This window comes from Primulina huaijiensis, chromosome 16 (genome assembly GCF_012295235.1).
Source record: "Primulina huaijiensis isolate GDHJ02 chromosome 16, ASM1229523v2, whole genome shotgun sequence".
In the NCBI taxonomy this organism is placed as follows: Eukaryota; Viridiplantae; Streptophyta; class Magnoliopsida; order Lamiales; family Gesneriaceae; genus Primulina; species Primulina huaijiensis.
In genome coordinates, this window is record NC_133321.1 from 17,423,410 (window position 1) to 17,443,373 (window position 19,964).

General features: G+C 35.0%; 2 protein-coding genes across 10 annotated transcripts; both read left to right on the top strand.

Moving 5' to 3' along the window:
• Positions 1-3,024: 3,024 nt before the first annotated feature.
• Positions 3,025-6,536, top strand: LOC140961571 (interactor of constitutive active ROPs 2, chloroplastic-like). Of its 4 annotated transcripts, none has more exons than XM_073420185.1 (4): positions 3,025-3,231; positions 3,879-4,006; positions 4,126-4,282; positions 4,723-6,536. In XM_073420185.1, the coding sequence occupies exons 2-4, from the start codon at positions 3,987-3,989 to the stop codon at positions 6,361-6,363; spliced, it is 1,818 nt and encodes a 605-aa protein (XP_073276286.1). In that variant the 5' UTR covers positions 3,025-3,231; positions 3,879-3,986; the 3' UTR covers positions 6,364-6,536. The 4 variants fall into 4 exon arrangements, with proteins under 4 accessions (XP_073276286.1, XP_073276287.1, XP_073276288.1 ...); XM_073420186.1 differs by having other exon boundaries at positions 3,890-4,006; XM_073420187.1 differs by having other exon boundaries at positions 3,915-4,006.
• A 2,455-nt stretch (positions 6,537-8,991) lies between these two features.
• Positions 8,992-15,098, top strand: LOC140961474 (mediator of RNA polymerase II transcription subunit 4-like). 6 transcript variants are annotated; one of them, XM_073420019.1, is made up of 7 exons: positions 8,992-9,307; positions 9,386-9,437; positions 10,641-10,700; positions 10,873-10,921; positions 11,214-11,263; positions 11,533-11,592; positions 13,405-15,098. In XM_073420019.1, the coding sequence occupies exon 7, from the start codon at positions 13,434-13,436 to the stop codon at positions 14,646-14,648; it is 1,215 nt and encodes a 404-aa protein (XP_073276120.1). In that variant the 5' UTR covers positions 8,992-9,307; positions 9,386-9,437; positions 10,641-10,700; positions 10,873-10,921; positions 11,214-11,263; positions 11,533-11,592; positions 13,405-13,433; the 3' UTR covers positions 14,649-15,098. The 6 variants fall into 6 exon arrangements, with proteins under 6 accessions (XP_073276120.1, XP_073276121.1, XP_073276122.1 ...); XM_073420020.1 differs by lacking the exon at positions 11,533-11,592 and having other exon boundaries at positions 8,992-9,437; XM_073420017.1 differs by lacking the exons at positions 8,992-9,307; positions 9,386-9,437 and having other exon boundaries at positions 9,765-10,921; positions 13,405-14,695; positions 14,831-15,098.
• The last annotated feature ends 4,866 nt before the right edge of the window (positions 15,099-19,964 follow it).

A 19,964-nucleotide genomic window follows, 5' to 3' on the forward strand; every position in this document is an offset into this window, starting at 1 on the left:
CATCTCAGCCTTAAACAATCAATTTTCCCTTAAAGATTTGGGAGATGTGAATTATTTTTTAGGCATTGAGGTCTGTCGATCATTGGATAAATCAATGGTTCTTACTCAAACCAAGTATGTGCAGGATCTGCTTCTTCGAACCAAGATGAATAATGCCAAAGCCTTGCCAACTCCGATGACTTCCGGCCTTCGATTATCTTGCAAAGATGGGGATCCATTTCATGACAGTACACTTTACCGGAGTACAGTGGGAGCCCTTCAATATCTCACCATTACAAGACCTGACATTGCATTTAGTGTCAACAAAATTTGTCAGTTTATGCATGCTCCCACATATTCTCATTGGAAGGCAGTCAAGCGTATCTTGCGTTACTTAAGTGGCACTCTTGGTTTTGGTATTCGTCTACATCGTAGCTCTGATTTTACTCTTCATGGTTTCTGTGATGCCGATTGGGGTAGTTACCCTGATGATCGTCGCTCCACGTCTGGCTTTTGCTGGTTCTTTGGCTCCTCTCCTATTTCTCGGAGCTCCAAAAAGCAACCTATTGTATCTAGGTCTAGCACTTAAGCGGAATACAGAAGTGTTGCTAATGCCACATCCGAGCTGTTGTGGATTCAGTCCTTTCTCTCTGAACTTCACATTGCTGTCTCCAATCCACCGATTCTTTGTTGTGATAATCTCAGCACCATTGCACTCACTGCCAATCCAGTTTTACATGCAAGAACTAAGCACCTGGAGCTTGATCTTCACTTTGTTCATGAGAAAGTCTTGGCCAAACAACTGTCCATACGTCATGTTCCTTCGATTGATCAACTAGCAGACATACTTACTAAACCATTGTCTACCATGATGTTTCATCGACTTCGGTTCAAGCTTAGCGTGGTTCCTCATCCCCTGCTAAGCTTGAGGGGGCAAGTTAAAGTAACTTCTGAAGCCCAAGAAACAAATTAATATATCCCATTGTTTAAGCCCATAGGATTTATAGAAAGCCCATTTGTTAAGATTAATCTAGATGATTTTTCGGTTACAGAGACTTGTATATATCTGATCTATTGTAAATGCAAACAATTAGAGAAATGAAATACACGTTGCGCCTCTCTTTCTTCCTTCTTCTGTTTTTATAATTCTAAGGACTGCATGCTATCGCTGCAAAGTTATAATTGTCACACTAGTTCAGTCACTGATGACTTAATTATTCTGTTAATGATACATGTTCCAACAAAATTTCATATTCTCTTTCATATACTAATACCAGTATCATATCTTTTGGCCATTTTAGAGGTACAAACACTTTCTAAAAGACTTTGTTTGCCCAATTATGGTCTTTGTGAAGGAAAATTCAATAATTATTTAAAAAAAGTTTGTATTAAAAACATGGTAGTGAGATTGCTGGCCAGTTGTGCATGTTTTCCATCACATCAGCTGCTAATTAACAATATTGGGTTGTCATTAGGCTGTTGTCTACTGTGTTCACCACCAATAGTTTGATCCTCAATCATTGTCATTGACTTCTTTTGAAAGTTTAAGCAGCCACCTTATTGTGTTTGCCTTTATTACAAGTTAAAGCAAAGATTTAATGTTTCTATAATATACTCTTGTACCGATTCTACCTTAAAAAATATTGTATGTTTTATCCTCATATTCCAAGCCATAATGCAATATTCCTTTTTTTGGAGCGGTTAGCAAAATAATCTTGGTCAATTTTTTTTTTTTTTTTTAGAAAAAACAAACCACCTAAGTATATCTATACCATACGTATTTTCGTATTGAGTTTTGGTTCTTTGAAATGTGTCCTCTTCGGCCCACTGGACTTTGGAGTTATTTGGTTGCGTTGGCCCACCATATCCCTCTCTTTTAGACCAAATCCTAACAACCTAACCTCGAACCTCCTGCTTCCGGATTGGGATTCGATTCTTATAAAAAAAAAAAAAAAAAAAACCACACGCATTTGATGAGTTGTTAAATAATTATAGTTATATTCGAAATTATTTAAATAAACAAATTAAGGATTACTTCGAGCCAAATTCAAATTAAACTTTAATCATCTACACATCTCGAATTTTAATATAGTTGCACAAAAATAATTATTAACTTGTTAAATTTATATATAGCAATAGACAGAGATATATGAAATTTAGAGATGATCTAACATATATGAATTTCATTAAATATGACATTCATGTGGAACTCATATTTTTATATCATCATGAAACAAGATCCCATAAAATAATTTTAAAGAACTTATATACTGAAAGAGGTCGACCCGTAGACATACAACGATTACTTACTCGTACAAAAGACTCATTTCTCGGCAATTTGGACAAATAGCTGAGATGCCGTTAAAATTATAGTCGTATTGTTAACATTACTGACAAAATGACGTAGAGTTCAATCACAATTCTCATCTTATCTATCATGAACGTTCATGTATTAAAGCAGTTCATGCCCTATACATGGAAACCACTCTTGAAATTTCCTGCTCAAAATTCCATGACATAAAATTTTTATTTAGAGAAAAATGATTATAAATTTCAAAAAGACCAAATTGATTATGAACAGGTTTTTTTTATTATTATTACAGAACTACTCCATACTAAAATTAAAATATGTAATTGGATATTAGTTGTACTGTACATCTGCATGTTTATAATTTAAGTTTGAGTTTATTTCTGAAATCATACATTTAGAGATTCAAAATTTATTTTTATGAAATACTATCCCTTAATAAATAGAGAAATCTGGGGAGATTGTCCTTCCCATCAATTTGTTTTTTAAAATCAGAACTAAGATTAATTTTGACTAAACAAATTTAGAGTTCCAGATTGCTCTCTTAGTATCCAAAGGAAGATATATAAAAATAATATTTTATTTTTTGAAATAATCACTTATATTTATAAAAATAATATTTTAAAAACATTAAACAATATATATAATAAACTCAATACATATAATTTACATTACCAATTTCTTAAAAAATTATTTTACATTATTAATAAATGAAGATAGCTTTTTCCAATTGGCCAGCTTCCCTCCCTGCCCCTCTCCAGCGTTTGGTCTCCCGAGACTCAATGTCCCATTTTTTTTCTTCACAGCGAATGCAAAACAGGAGCTGTAGGAAAAAACATTGCAAGAATACAACCTTTTTTGAGGCGATCTTGGGCACTTGGCCTTCTTCTTATTTTCTTCATCTCCACGCACACCGGACTCACAATTCTCCACCATTCTGCTTGGTATGTTTGCAGCAACAGCCAAAGAGTTGGTTTCATTTCTTTTTCCTTTGTTAAAGGAATTAATTATTAGTTTTTCTGATCCAAATTCGTGTCTTATAGTGGAGTTCCTCAGGACTTAAATATCCGAGGCTCCAACATGGGAGTTTCATATGTGTGTGTGATTTCCGCGAGGCTCATTTTGTCTAATGGGTTTTTGTGGGAGTATTTTTTACTTATTTTTTCTTGTGTAGATCTATTTGTTTCAGAGGGAAAATGGTTTGGTGTTAATCGTTTTTTTCCATATATTTTGTAGCATGTCATTGTGATATGATGTGGTATCAGTATATTCGGTTGGTTTGATGATACTGTCTGGATATCAGTATTGTAATTAAAGTATTTCTTTATACAGTGTAATTCCAGGAGTAAAAATGAAGTAAAAGCATGGAAATAAATAATTTATTCCACGATAATATTTATTTATGCTTCGAAAGCTACTAGCTTTGCTCTCCTGTCAAATGTTTCTCAAAATTCATTTTCCTTGTATTGTGGGTTTGGTTGGTGGAAGTGGAAGTTGTTTCTGTGGTGTTGCTTTGAAGGAATTTTTTTGCATGATTTAAAGATTAGACTTTGGGTTTCCTCCGTTGAAGCTTTATTTGTGCGTTTCAAAGTTCCCTTCCAGGAAAAGAACTGTCTGAAAATTGCAGGGTTGTGGGTCAGAGGTGGGCCGTTGAAGATATTTAGTTTGCTTCATCTTCATTACCACTGAGCGATAGAAAATGCAGACCCCTACATCAAGGTAGCTTCAATTCATGATACTGCAGTCTATTTTTCTAGTTTGACAAGTACTTTTTGCTCTGTTGTTTTCGATACGAGTTTAATTTTTTGGATCATTGGGTTCTCATGATTCAATCACAGACCGGCAAGCCTCAAAGTGCCCAAAAATCCGTCTCCTGCTACATCTGTTGCATCCTGGAAGCTTAAAACTTTGGGATCAGATTCTGGTTTGGTTTCATCTCCAAATACAGTTAGCAAAACAACCAAAGACAAAAGTTCTAAAGTTTCGGCCTCTGAGGTGTGTATGTGTGAGAGAGCCTTTCAGACATGTATGCTTACAAAACTGATATTAGACCGAAATCAGTTGTCTCTGAGTTATATGTGCTTGTAAATAGTAGTGCTGTGTAGCTCCTTCCCATACATGATGGCTAATGTGAATGTGTTATTCATGATTAAAAAATCTTTTGTTTTTTATGTTTCCTAATGCTTTTCACGGTGAAACCTTGTTGGTGGAGGTGCCTCTGGGTTTCAGTGTGACTTGCATTTGTTTCCCATCCATGTAATTTGGTGTCAATTCATGCTTTTCCACACGCAAATGCCGTGACTTGAACCAAGACCGAATAAGCAAATCTTCTTTGCCAGAACTCGGCTAATTGGTTTGCCGCCGCCGCTAGCTCAAAATTCTTTGAATAAAGCTAGTCTGAATCAATTTGACATATTTTTCACCCAACATTACAGAAGAAAAGATCAAGCCGAGAGTCTGAATTAGAACCCCAACTTTCCCAGCTTCAAGATGATCTGAAGAAGGCGAAAGACCAGTTGAACTCATCCGAGTCATTGAAGATAAAGGCTCGACAAGAAGCGGAAGAAGCGAAGAGACGACTCGCTGCCATGTCTTCTGAACTCGAGGAGACTCGAAAGCAACTGAACGAGCTTTCTGATTCTGAGGAAGCTCGATTCCAAGAGCTACGCAAGATCTCTCAGGATCGGGATAGAGAGTGGCAATGTGAACTAGAGGCTGTACATAAGCAGCACTTGATGGACTCCGCTGCTTTGGCTTCTGCTATGAATGAGATACATAGGCTCAATCTTCAGCTGGACAGGGTTTCAGAGTTGGAAGCTTCTCGAGCAAGGCACGTGGAATCAGCTCATGCCGAGATTCAAAGCTTGAGATTCGAACTCACAGAAACTCTTGATTTGGTCGAGACGTTAAAAAACCAGTTAAATGACAGCAGAGAATCAGAAGCTCTAGCACTGGAAGAAGTTAGTCAGGTACAAATGCAATTGGATGTTATTAAATCTGCTGAGGAAACACTGCAATCAGAGCATGCTAATACCATGGAATCGTATAAAGCCTTGCTGCTGGAGTTGGAGCAGTCGAAGGATAGAGAGAATTCTTTTGAGGGAATTGTGAGCAACCTCCAGGCTGATCTAAGCAACAGATGCAAAATCTCAGCAGCCTCTTTAGATGACATCAAAATATCTTCGGGTCTCAGGGAAGATGATGAATCGGAATTGCTAAAGGCTGAACTCATTGATACGAAACATGAAGTCAGTCAATTAAGAGCTGCCCTGGAGGCTGCTGACAGCATGTACCGAGATGAATATGTTCGAAGCACACTGCAGATAAGGGACGCTTATGAACTCGTGGAGCGTACAAAATCAGACTCGTGTGAAAGAGAAGCTGAATTGGAGGAAAAACTAAAAGCATCCATGGCTGAAGTTGAAGAAATGAGAGTAAAGCTTATTCAAAATGAAAATGAATTGCACAGTGCTTCATGTGAGAACAAGGGACTGAATATAAAGATGGAAGAAACCGAACTTGAAATCGAGCTCAAGAACTCAGAATCAATTATACAAAATCTGACGTCAAACATATTGGATAAAGAAACACGGCTGCAGAACCTCACAGAAGAAAATGAAACGCTGAAATTCGAAATCTTGAAGAGGGAAAAGGAGAAAAACAAAGCAAACGATGAAGCTCTTGCTTCAGCCGAATCGGCAAGAGCTGCGGAACAAGAGGCCCTGAGGAGACTTGCTTATTTGACGGAAGAAGAGGAAAAAAGTCGTAGAAAAGCAGCACGTGTTACCGAGCAGCTCGATGCAGCACAAGCCGCTTGCTCGGAGATGGAAGCTGACTTAAGAAGATTGAAGGTGCAGTCAGACCAATGGAGGAAGGCTGCTGAAGTAGCTGCTGCAATACTCTCAAATGGAGACAAAGACAAATATATCGAACGAACAGCATCTCTCGAGTACAATATGATCGGTGGGAAGTGGGGTTCTCCATGCTCCGAAGATACGGATGACGATTCACCAAAGAAGAAGTATGGTAACATGCTGAAGATGATTGGAGTGCTGTTGAAGAAAGTCCAGAAATAGACATTACAACGTTGGGGGTTTCATTTCCTTTGCATGAAGTTCTAGCATTCAGTTTTTGTAATTGGCTGCTAAATTACCATGTCATTGTTTTACATCGATGTTGGAGAAAATTCAGTTCGGATACATTGGAATTTTTATTTTATGTATGTATAATGTATTGCTATCTTGAAGGTTGATAATCATCCTGTTATCTTACTAAATAATGTTTGGTGAAATCTTTTCAGACTTTTCTAAATAATTAATCTCCCCTTTTTGTTAGCTTATATAATTTTATTTTAAAAGAGATATGATTAATGAAGATTTTTTAACTCATAGAAGACATTCTGACATTTTTCAAAAAATTTATATTTAATTGATTTTATTTTCTTCCACTTGTTTGTTTTCACATTGATTTAAATTTAAAAATATTATATTATTAAAGTATAAAATGATCATACATTATATGCACGTGAAATGCGAGTAATGTGTGTGTGTGTGGTGATTATGAGCGGAAGCAAGAAATTTGTAGACAGGTAGGATACTTTGATTTGAGAAATTTTATTTTTAAAATAACATATATAAANTTAATATGAAGCTCAATACCGTCGTGATATTCTTTCGTGAGGGTTTTAAGAGCTCAAATCGGCGGCTCCGATTACGCAGTTCAACCGGCAAACAAAAGCCTCCCCATTGTTCTCTCTACTCTGCCATCATGGGGTATGCTACTTTTTTCATCATCTCTGTTTCAAAGTGTGTTTTGTTTTGTGGTCGCGAAAACTATTTGCACTCTGTTAACTATTTGCACTCTGTTTTTATTGAAATTTTACCGATTTGCACTGTCTTGTTTCAAATGTCTTTGTTGGTTTTGTATCGTGGGTTTTCTGTGGTATTCAATGTGATTGGGTGGGTGCCTGTCAAATGATTGAAGACCGGGATTCTATTTTGATTGCTGCTAGATTATCTGTTGAAAAAGTTTACACTAATCATATTTTATAAATAAAATTATTCCTTCGTAACTTCCGAACCTAGATGAGTTTCGAACTAATTTGATCAACGAAGACAATAATATAAGAGCCAAAACTTCTATATCTCTTTGTATGTATGTAAGAAACTCCAAATCCGGAAGAGGGCACCTAGTAAAAAAGCAATATCTGTTTCTTTTTCTTTGAAAAAATATTTTATAATTGCAAGTCACCGTCAATATTGTTACTATTTTTTAAAAGAAAAAACAGCCCTTCTGTATATATTAAAATTACTGTGGACAGATGACACAAAAACATCACACGCGAATCCAAATTTTCCTCGAAATCTTCCTACGTTGTTGCTAAGGATTCAGTGGCATGCGGCTTTGTCTTAGTCGGTAAAAATTTTATTTTTAGCGATTTCATTTAATTTTATATTCAAATGTAAATTATATATTTGATGTGATTGGACGACGACATTAACATAGGATAGTGCTGCCGACGGATGGGACATATATCCACGAAGAATTCATTAATTTTGCATTTTGTATTTGGTGAGAAATTAAATATAACGATGAAAATTATAAGCCGTTCAAAAAGGGCTTCACCCATTTTTTTTATTCATAATAATTTTTTAATTTGGCTAGAAATTGATTTTAGAGTAGGTCTCTTGTGAGACAGTCTTATGAATCTTTATCTGTGAGACGGGTCAACTTTAACGATATTCACAATAAAAATTAATATTTTTAGCATAAAAAGTAATACTTTTTCATGGATGATCCAAATAAGAGATTCGACATACGAAATTGTAAGAGTTTTTGTGTTGATTTTATATGCATGACCAAATATATATATTTGTAATATTTTTAGCAAATATATATCAATGACATAACTCATTAACTTGCCAAATCACTATGTGTGACTCGGACTAAGCTATAAATGAGTGGTTGAGGAGCCTTATCTTCTCTTTCGTATTTGTATGTACTTTTAGTCAAATGACATAAATTGGTATTAATTTGAAATCAGTGTTTTTTTTATAATAGAATTTTAGGACCTTTCAAAAAAAAAAAAAAAAAAGAATTTTAGGAGAAAATTGCGTAACAGGAGTTTGAGATTTCGGTCAATTTATCTTTTTTGTATTGTATCTCATTTGTTTTTTATTTAATTTTTTTTTTTTAGAAAAAAAACACAGGATCCTAACTATAATAGATAATGACTTAATCTAATTGTCATCCAAACACATAGTTCTAAATACAGAATTATGTTTTAAGATGAAGAGGAGATACACTGAAAATTAAAATTAGACTCAAACTCCTATGAGACAGTCTCATGGATCAATTTTTGTAAAATAAATCTTATTTTGTGTCATCAATTAAAAAATATTAGTTTGTATGAAAAAAATATTACTTTTTGTTTTAAATAGTAAAAAAATTGACCGTGTCGTAAGAATTATCTTCGGTCGATAATATGCACTTGGTCTTTGAAATATTAATTAGTTGTGAGGCTGTGATATCAATTAGTAATCATTCTAAACGATAAGACAAATTTATGGAAAGTAATCGTTATTTAGAAAATAAAATTCATTTCATACCTTAAACACTAAAATGTTAAGCATTAAAGTTGTGCATCTAACTGTCTTGTTCTGTTTTATGAACTACCTATATTACCCTTCACTCACACAACGTTCTTAGGGTTACCTCCCACCAATTCAGACACTGTTCTTCACTCCCAAACCAAGAGCCGCACAAAATTAAAACGTGATTTCCCGTTTCTCCTCTTCTTCAATTCCTTTTCTCACTTCAAAAAATCTAATCGAAATTTCAGAACCTTCGAAGTCAATTATGTGATCGTCAATGGCGGATCCACGACGAGTGAATAATCGGTGATCGTAGACCGCCGCAACATACGGTTGGTTTGGATCTGAACTTGGCCGCTGTTCAAAAGAATCGGCTGAAGATTGTGGATTATGGGACGAAGAGGGGGCAATGTCTCCTGAAGCTGAGGTATACATTTGCAAACATACTGAAAAGTATTGAATTCTATTTTTTCTTCAATTTGGATTGAATGATCGGTGATTGTAGGATGGAGAAATAGTGGCGACTGGTCGAGTAATGTATGTGAAGATTTACACAGGTTTGATTCGCGATTATCGTCTATTTATTTTTTTATATATTTTTTCTCCCTAAACATTTACACGTTTAATTCATATGGAAATGTTGTCTGGATTTTATATACATATCAATGGACATCATTTGTTGGTTTTGTAGTGATTCCTTTGTTGATTTAGATCATCCAATTTCCGAATTTTCCTCTGAATGATTCAATATCGAATTTGTATTTTATCTCACTTATTTGTTGGTAAAGAATGACAAATAGAGCCATAACATGAGCTCCGAACAATAATCTAATTTTCTGTAATATTTTGTTCGAAAAATAATTAAACTATATTAACACCAAGGGTTCGATACTTGATGTTGGTTTTACATTCATTTTATTGTTTTCTTATTTTGAAATACAATTTTATGCTTGATGAATAACACATTGCTTTTTTTCCAGCATCATTTCTTTTTTGTATTGTGAAGAAATTTTGAAGTTTGATGTAATTGTAATTTAATCATCAAGTTTTATTTGCACCATTAGTCATTGCCCTTAAATGTTTGATAAAATGTGCAAAAATAATCTGTTTGAATCATTGGTAGTGTATTTGTTAATTTCAATAGAATGGTATCAAATTCGACTTTTTTATTCCGTTTGTATTGTGTTGAGTTAGATTTTATAGTTTTCAAGTGTCAAGGATTGATCAAACCAAAGATAGACCATAGCAAGGAAGAAAAGAACAAGAATAAGAAAAAAATTATATTGTGATACATCTAAATTCTGCTCATTTAGGCTCCACAAACTTAAATGAAAAATTAGAAAATTTGCCGTGTCAAGGATTATCATTGATACTGAGGGTCAAGAGGTAGGGATTGACGTGCTTTTCTACCTATGAAAATAAATACAAAAATACTACCATTTTTTTTAAAGAAATTGTCGGGTGTCATTAAATCATACCGTTGGAACTAATATAGGTTTAAAGATTTGAATTTTATCCTTAGCACAAACTAACAAGAAATAATAATTATTGCAATTATTTATTATCAATAATCAATGGTGTGCAACCTGCCCAAAAAAAAAAAAATCAGATCCTCTTCTGCTGCCAGGTATTTGCGTTGTTTCCTTTGTAATCAAGGTTGTCTCTTCTCTGTTTTTACTGTGTTGTGATCGCCGGTTGATTGTTCTTCATGTTGAAATGGATTTCCCCCCTTTTATTGTCTGGTTTTTGTCTCCCATTAGGGCTCCAGGGTCATTCAAGATTTTGGCTTTTGGCCTTCCATCAGCTTTCTTCGTGTTTTGGTGAGTTTTGAATTATTTTGTTCATCATGTGGACTGGTGTAACCCTGATTCTCTCAAATTTTTAGAATGATTTTTCGAGTTTGATTGCCTGAGAATGCTTTTGTAATCAATGATGATCCATTTGGTTCATTTTTCATGTTTTTCGACTTCTTTATTTTCATGGTCCATGGAGTATTGAAGCCGAAGAAACAGCAGTTCACTGGTCCCTGTCTCACCACATGGTAATTTCTTCTTAAAAATTGTGCAATTTTTTTTACTTTACACAGAAATTTAAGACCTCACTTGGTAGCATGTATGTCATCTCAAGAACCAAATTGAATCCAAAATAACACAAATTGAGTTTTTAATATGTCGAATTTGCTTTTGTAATTTTTTTGTAAAAAAAACATCCATATCGTTGTACCAAATTAACTTACAATATCTAAGGCCCCAACCAAAAATTGGATTTTGTGTGCATATAAAGTCGATGAATCGAAGAGAGTGGATTCAAATGAATTACTCCTAATTTTGCAGGGTTTCATCCAATAGGAGATTCAGGATTGTAAAACAAAAAACTATGTGATGTAAGTTGTTCCTTGCTTACTACTCCATGGGATTCAATCCTTTACATCTTTTATCTTTCCACTTGGCCCTTACAGTGAAGACTAACATAATTGGGGAAATTTAAACTTTGTAAGTTTGAATAAATATTTTGTATAACATTAATATTTTTTTTATTTGAAGATGTGTATCATCTTTTACTATTTATTCAATTCTAGCTGAAAGTGAGGGAGGATGGTCAATATTTTATTCATTACTTTTTTTATGTTATTTGGTGTTCAATTTCAACCAGCTCTCAATTGTCTCAACTCATCTACGTTTATCGAATTGTTCTCCTACATTGCAACACCAGGTAAGAATATCTAAATTTTTTTCTTTTATTATCTCATTCATGCATTCAAAATTTTAAATTGATTTTATTTTTGGAAAAAAAAAATCTTTTCTTTTTGTTGTTTTTGGTCTTGCAATCAAATAAAATAAAAATAAATAAAAGATCTATTTTATTTTATGTTTTTGGTTTACTATATAAATTTAAATTTAAATTGAGATCTCAATGATTGTGATGCCTAAAGAGATAATACTTGAGTAAATTTACTATTTAAACTTTTATATAATATTTCACCAAATACTATTTTATTTATTTTCCAACACCTTTTAATTTTATTTCGTGTGCAAAGTTATAGATAATGGAGTTTAACATGTTATTAACTGTATGATTTGTTTTAGTTTTGTTTAAGGATTCTCTGTGAATAGCTTGGTGTATCTTATTTTTTTTAAAAAAAGATGATGGGTCTCCCACTTTGTTTTTCTCGAATAGCATATTGCTTCAGCATGAGTTATTTTCTCATCCTTATTTGGTTTATTGTTTATAAAATTGTATCAAATTCCTCTTACCATCATTCCAATGCATATTTGTTTATTGGAATTGAAGTATTCATATTCCAATTATTTCCATTCTAGTATTCAAATTCTAGAATTGAACATCATCAAACCTTGGGTTTTTTGGTACATGCAAGTGCAATAAGCAAATTATTTGTGATAATATATGTAATGTCTAAAGATAAATACAACTTTAATTGTTTTTGTTCAATTTGTTAGCTGAATTTAGGAGACAAATTTGAGGTTTTTATATTCAATAAATTTTAGTTCGATGAAATTTTGATGTTTTTTGGAAAATCTTTTGATTATTTGTTTACTTCTTTTACGTTGAAATTTATCATTATTTCACATGGGATGATATTGCGGCTTCAAAATAATATTATTTTTTTATTATGATCAAAACCTATATCATGTAAAGTAACAAATTGAGTTTGACAGATTTATTTAAGCATTGGAATCCATTGCCTTTCATGATTCACGTACAAAATGTTTCGGTGTCATCATGTTGTAATATAATAAATGTTTAATATATTAGCTCAATATATTCATGACACACGAATTGAAGATCTCAATTTCAATTTAAATTTAAATTTGGCTAGGCCTGCCAAATTGAAGAAGCAACATGTTTATGCTTCTGATTTGGAAGAACCTTGGAGTACAATTTCATCTATATGCTTCTTTTATTTGTGTAGGTTTTTATTGATTTCTCTATATTGGTGTTCTACGATATGTGTTTGTGTGTTGGATTCATCACACTTGATACTCCGAATGTTTTTTGGCTCAATATGTAGTTAATGGGTTCTCATGCCTTTCTTTCTTAAAAGCTACAAATATTCAATGTAAAGTTAAGTTCTTTATAAAAATGATGTTCTCGGTGGATTTTCTTTTGTAGTTTAGCAGTATTTCAAATATTAGAATTTATTTTCTTAGGAAAATTTCTGATGAGCTAAAGATGAAATTGTACTCCAAAGTTCTTCCAAATCAGAAGCATAAACATGTTGCTTCTTCAATTTGGATGTTATTGTTGCAAGAACTTTCTTGTGTTATTGTGTACTTGTGCTGAATTATAATTTTTCTTGCGCCCATGTTTATCTTCATTGAACGAAGATCTGTTATGTTCTTTTTAGAGCCGATTACAATCTTGATCTAATTCATGGTCGAAGTACTGAGGGTAAAATGATTTTGATTGTTTTAGTATCAATGCTATGTTTAAACATTGATGCCGATAGTTTTAGACTTTTGGTGGTACATTTTCCATGTTTTCTTTCTTTTTTTTCTTTTCCAGGTTTCTCCCGAGAAAGAGAATAGTTCAAAATGTTACAAAGTATTCCCCATCAAATTGTGCAATCCCCGGCCAGGCTAGGCCTGCCAAACCCCAATTCACCGTCTCTTCAAAACCCTACCGCTCCGAAATTTTCCTCTCAAACTCAACAGTCGCACCATCCTCATCAATCCCCTAATCAGTTGACTGCGCCTGCTGTTCCTCCAGCTCTTCTTCTTCTTCTCCCGCCTCTCCCTAGAGCACAGTCTCTTCTACTTCAAATGGCAGCTCTTGCCACAAAATTATTTGAGGTTTCACCAAATTGCTCCCATTGGCTTAGCGCTTTTCGAGGCTCCCTTCCTTCCTTCTTATCTTCCCAAACCCAGCCACTGATGCCTGCTCCATCAGACTCATCTCCTTTGTCAACCAAAGACATCCTTTCCCAATTCACAGCTCTCCAGACCCAACTCATTGAAGCTGTTACAGAACTCCAAGAAATTCTTGATCTTCAAGATGTTAACGAGAAGCTTGCACGTGAAATCCGGTCCAAAGATTCTGCTTTTCTTGCTTTTGCCAACAAACTTAAAGAGGCTGAGCATGTTCTTGACTTTCTTGTGGATGATTATTCTAATTATCACCGCCCTAAACGAACAAAGTCAGACAGTACTGCCGAAGATTCCTCGACAACGACTGTTAAAACTCAGCTAAAAGTGTCAGATATATTGTCATACGCGCACAAGATAAGCTACACAACCTTTGCACCTCCTGAATTTGGTGCTGGTCAGGCTCCTCTTCGAGGTGCTCTTCCTCCTGCCCCACAGGAGGAGCAGATGCGAGCATCTCAGTTATATAATTTTGCCGATCTCGATGTTGGGTTACCTAAAATGGACGGCGGCAAAGATAAAGTACTCGAGCCATTTATTGGAACTCCTACGGGGATACCTTCAGAAAGTAACCCTCTGTCAGCAGGTTTGATTCCTCCAAATATTATCGTTCCATCTGGATGGAAACCCGGGATGCCCGTGGAATTGCCACTTGATCTACCAATTCTCCCTCCTCTTGGTTGGAAGCCTGGTGACCCAATTACGTTGCCACCATTGGACTCTCTTCCTGGACCACCTAGGGTTGAGGAACAGCAACCGAGGCCTATCCCTCTATCTGGGCTCACAAAAGCACCAGAGCCTATCCAAGTCCGGCATGTGCAGCTTGACATTGAAGATGATAGTAGTGACTATAGCAGCGACATTGGCAGCTCTGATAGTGATTGATTAACCGGAGTTTGTGAAGGACTTTGACCAGGGGCGAGTAGAAATTTGTAAGTTGTTATTTTAATGACTTGTTTCCAACTATTAAGCCAATGAAATTGTCTAATATGCCAATCACTTAGTAGTGTGTCTATGTTGTCGGCATTTTTCCTAGTTGGTAAATCAATTTTTTGTATGTTAATTAGTTGTCCCGTGGCTGATGATGATGCAAGAAGTTTTTAGAAGTTACAGACATGTGCTGGGTAGGGGCGTGGCTTGGATTTGTAACAACAGGAAGATATGGGATACGAGTTGATTCAATGATCTATTGGATCAATTTTATGTTTTTCAAGAAAACCACGTTTAAAAAAGATTGAAGTTTCTAGGGTCGATTTCTGGACCCAAGGGTGAAATCTAACATTGCTGTCTTCTCACACCGAACATAATTAAAGATAAATGCTAGTGGATTATATAGACTTGTGATTGAGTTAAATGTTTTTTCAAAGAAACAAAATCGAGTGCCAAACTTCAGAATAATCATATCGCAGTCTCTTGCCCTAAGCAAAAGTATGTCCATTCTCACAATTAATTAATTAACCCATAAAAGGCACGGCAGAAAAATATAATATTGTCAATACATTTATTTCTTGTACTTTGGTATCATCGCATATTACTCACGCGCATTTTTTTCCTCCCAAAAAACCCAGTTGCCTGAGTCAAATTTACAAATTTTATTTTAGATAAAAACCAACCAACATTCACGCGTTTGTCATCTAAGTAGAATAAGCACTTATTTTTTCCGCTTTCGACATAAAATAATAATTGATTGTATATATAAATAGAGTTATAAAAAAAATTTCAGCTTGAGTTCGTATAAAAAAGATGTTCGACTTTGAGTTCGATTCGAAATCTTCGAACTTATTCACGAGATATATGAACTGTCCGAAAGCTCTTAGTATATATGTAATTAGATTGTAATAATAAAATATTAAGGTTCACGAACTATCGAACAAAATACTTTCGGCTCGAAAATAGAAAAAAGATCGAACATATTCGAGTTCGATAAATTCAAATACGAATCAAATATATATCAATCAGGTTCGAAACATTCGCGAACTGACTCGATTTATTTACAACTCTACAATTACATCGATTATTGCTCCTCTTATATTTTATATATTTGTTGAAAAATTTTACACCAATCATATTTTATAAAGGAAATTATTCCTTGGTAACTTCCTAACTTAGATGAGTTTCGAACTAATTTGATCAACGAAGACAATAATAAAAGAGCCAAAAACTTGTGTATCTCTTTGTATGTATGTAAGAAACTCCAAATCCAGATGAGGGCAACTAGTAAAAAAGTAATATTTGTTTCTTTTTCTTCGAAAAATTATTTTATAATTGCAAGTCACCGTCAATATTAATATTTTTAAAAAGAAAAAAACAGCTCTTCAGCATATATTAAAATTACTGTGGACAGATGACACAAAACATGATCACATGCGAATCCAAATTTTCCTCGAAATCTTCCTACGTTGTTGCTAAGGATTCAGTGTGCATGCGGCTTTGTCTTCGTCGGTAAATTTTATTTTTAGCGATTTCAATTAATTTTATATTCAAATGTAAATTATATATTTGATGTGATTGGACGACGACATTAACATAGGATAGTGCTGCCAACAGATGGGACATATATCTACGAAGAATTCATTAATTTTTCAATATATGGTTTTGTTGGGGAATTACACCCCCGAAGCGATGCCGACCACGATGATAATAGTACCCAATCAATTGCGGAATAAAATAACCAACAAGAACACAAAGATTTACGTGGTTCACCCAATATAGGCTACGTCCACGGAGCACTGCAACTTTTATAACTGGAAGAAATATTACAACAAGTGTATACACCAATACACTCAATATTTCTCACACTCCCAACCCGAGTATACCGAGAAAATAATTTCTCTAACTCACACAAAGAGAATTCCCGCACTCAAGAAAAAAATACACTCTTTTTTTCTATGCACTCTCTTTTTATCAAAGCTAAAAAGCTTTTGATTTTGGGATACAATAACTGAAGGAATTGAGCTCTATTTATAACTAATTCCCTCGTCCAATTTTTAAAAACAATCGATGTGGGAAAAGATTTTATTATTATTTTATTTAATGTGGGTCCCACCACATTAAATAAAATCTTACCTAACAATTCTCCCACTTGAAGACTTGATTTCAATCATGTCTTCACACCATCAGTGCAGCAGCTCATACCTCCTTTGTTAGTCTAGGAGACCAACTGAAGTCAAACACAACTTCAGTTTTTCAATGATAGCAGCCTTCGTGAGCATATCAGCTGGATTCTTGCTTCCAGGAATCTTCTCAAGCTTCAAGACTTCATTCACCTGATCTCTAAGGATCCCCATTCCAAGGATTTGCTTTGCAGCACCCAAATCCTTCAAAGCAAATTCCTTTGATAACTCTTTCTCGAGTTTATCAATCTGCTCCAGACAAGCTCCTGCTATCAACATATCATCTACATATATCAGTAGTATGATATAATAACCATCAAGCTTCACATAACAACAGTGATCAGCCTGATATCTCAGAAAACCATCATTATTCATTACACCATCAAACTTCTTGTACCACTATCTTGCTTGTTTGAGACCATACAAGCTCTTCTGAAGTTTGCACACCATTTTCTCTTTCCCTCGTACTTCAAATCCCTGTGATTGATTCATTTCTTCATCTAGGTCACTGTGAAGAAACGCAGTCTTTACATCCAACTGCTCCAGATGTAAATCTTCTTTTACCATCAATCCAAGTACAGTCCTGATAGTAGTTAACTTTACCACCAGAGAGAAAATATCAGTGTAACCAATGACTTCCTTTTCACTTTTTACACCAAGTATTTCTTTGTACTGCTTGCTACCGTCATGTTCTAACCGGTACTCCCACTTGCTATGTAAAACCTTTTTACTTTCAGAAAGTTATGACAACTCCCACATGTGATTGGATGACAGTGAATCCATCACATCTTTCATGACTAACTCCCACTGTTTAAAGGTCTCAAATATCCGATTTATTTTTCACAAAATAAACCCAAAATTTCCTGCTCGAATCGTCAACAGTAGTGCCATAATATCTTGAGTGATCTCCAAGGGATGTCACAGGAAATGGTCCACATATATCAGTATGTGCCAGCTCCAAATCCGCTGATTTCGGTTCTCTAACCTCTTTTGAAAAGCTCACATTTTTCTGCTTTCCAAAAAATACAGCTTCACACAGCTTGTTTTCAACGATCTTTAATTCCGGTAGCTTTCCGTTTGAGACAAGCATCTTCGTTCCCTTCTCACTCGTATCCCCAAGCCTACTATGCCATAGACTTGAATTAGCTCCAGCATCCACAGCCGCTAATTTATTTCTCAAACCGGAAGTCATATACAGTGTTCCAGTTTTCTTTCCTCGAGCAACAATCATGGCTCCCTTTTTTACTTTCCAAGAACCATCACCAAAGGTCACCTTATGACCTTCGTCGTCAAGCTGTCCCACTGAAATCAGATTGTGTGTCAACTCTGGTACATGCCTTACTTTGTTGATTTTCCAGACAGATCCATTTGTCATCTTCATCCGGATATCACCCATACCAACAATTTCCAAAGGTTTTCCATCAGCCAGGAAAACTTTTCCGTAATCTCCCGCAATGTAATTATCGAATACATCACGATTACCAGTGGTATGAAACGAAGCTCCCGAGTCCATAACCCAAGAATCAACCGAGCTTTCCATGGATAGTAATAGAGCATCATGTACCTCCTCAGTAACAACATTAGCGTCGTTCTTTGTTGATCTGCAATTCTTTTTCAAGTGACCAGTCTCACCACAGCTCCAGCACTTCACATTCTTTTCAAAATTGCTTTTGTCTTTTCCGTTTCTCGACTTGGATCTACCATGCCATTGGTTAAAACTCTTTTCGTCACTCCTGCCCCTTCCTCTATTCTCGAGATTTAGAGCAGAACTTGATGATGTTCCTTCACCAGAATCCATCCTGCGAACTTCTTCAGCAAGAATTTGATCTCTGACATCATTGAATTGTAGCTTTCTTTTTCCAACAGAGTTGCTAACCGCTGCCCGCATTGGTTCCCAATTGTCTGGTAAAGACGCCAAAAGAATAAGTGCCCGAATCTCATCATCAAATTTAATTTCAACCGATGTCAGCTGTGAAACAATCGTGTTGAATTCATTGATGTGTTTAGCCACCGATGCATCTTCTCTCATCTTCAAGTTAAATAACTTTTTCATGAGATATACTTTATTATTTGCTGATGGCTTTTCGTACATGTCCGACAAAATGGACATCATCTCCTCCGTTGTTTTTGCCTCCGCCACGTTATGTGCCACGTTCTTCGTTAGGGTCAATCGTATTACACCTAACACTTGTCGATCAAGAAGCTTCCAGTCATCATCCTCCATCTTTTCCGGCTTCTTTCCAGATAGAGGTTGATGCAACTTCTTGCTATACAAATAATCAATAATTTGTAGTCGCCAGAACGTAAAATCTGTACCGTCGAACTTGTTGATACTCGGTCCCGATCCATCATCTCCGGCCATCACTTCTCTAGCCTTAGCAAAAAATCTAAAAAATCTTTTCTGATGTGGAAGATCAGACAAAGCTGCAACCACAGAGCATACTCAGAATTCTTAAGAATTTTCACAACAAGGCTCTGATACCAGTTGTTGGGGAATTACACCCCCGAAGCGATGCCGACCACGATGATAATAGTACCCAATCAATTGCGGAATAAAATAACCAACAAGAACACAAAGATTTACGTGGTTCACCCAATATAGGCTACGTCCACGGAGCACTGCAACTTTTATAACTGGAAGAAATATTACAACAAGTGTATACACCAATACACTCAATATTTCTCACACTCCCAACCCGAGTATACCGAGAAAATAATTTCTCTAACTCACACAAAGAGAATTCCCGCACTCAAGAAAAAAATACACTCTTTTTTTCTATGCACTCTCTTTTTATCAAAGCTAAAAAGCTTTTGATTTTGGGATACAATAACTGAAGGAATTGAGCTCTATTTATAACTAATTCCCTCGTCCAATTTTTAAAAACAATCGATGTGGGAAAAGATTTTATTATTATTTTATTTAATGTGGGTCCCACCACATTAAATAAAATCTTACCTAACAGGTTTTTGTATTTCGTGAGAAATTAAATATAACGATGAAAATTATAAGCCGTTCAAAAAGGGTTTCACCCATTTTTTTATATATAATAATTTTTAAATTTAGCTAGAAATTGATTTTATATGCATG

Excerpts from the sequence above, each read along its gene's own strand:
- LOC140961474 (XM_073420020.1), top strand. The coding sequence starts at position 13,434 with ATGTTACAAAGTATTCCCCATCAAATTGTGCAATCCCCGGCCAGGCTA.
- LOC140961571 (XM_073420183.1), top strand. The coding sequence starts at position 3,987 with ATGCAGACCCCTACATCAAG. Across the intron at positions 4,007-4,125 it reads ATGCAGACCCCTACATCAAG|ACCGGCAAGCCTCAAAGTGC; the intron begins GTAGCTTCAATT and ends ATTCAATCACAG. Across the intron at positions 4,283-4,722 it reads CTAAAGTTTCGGCCTCTGAG|AAGAAAAGATCAAGCCGAGA; the intron begins GTGTGTATGTGT and ends CCAACATTACAG.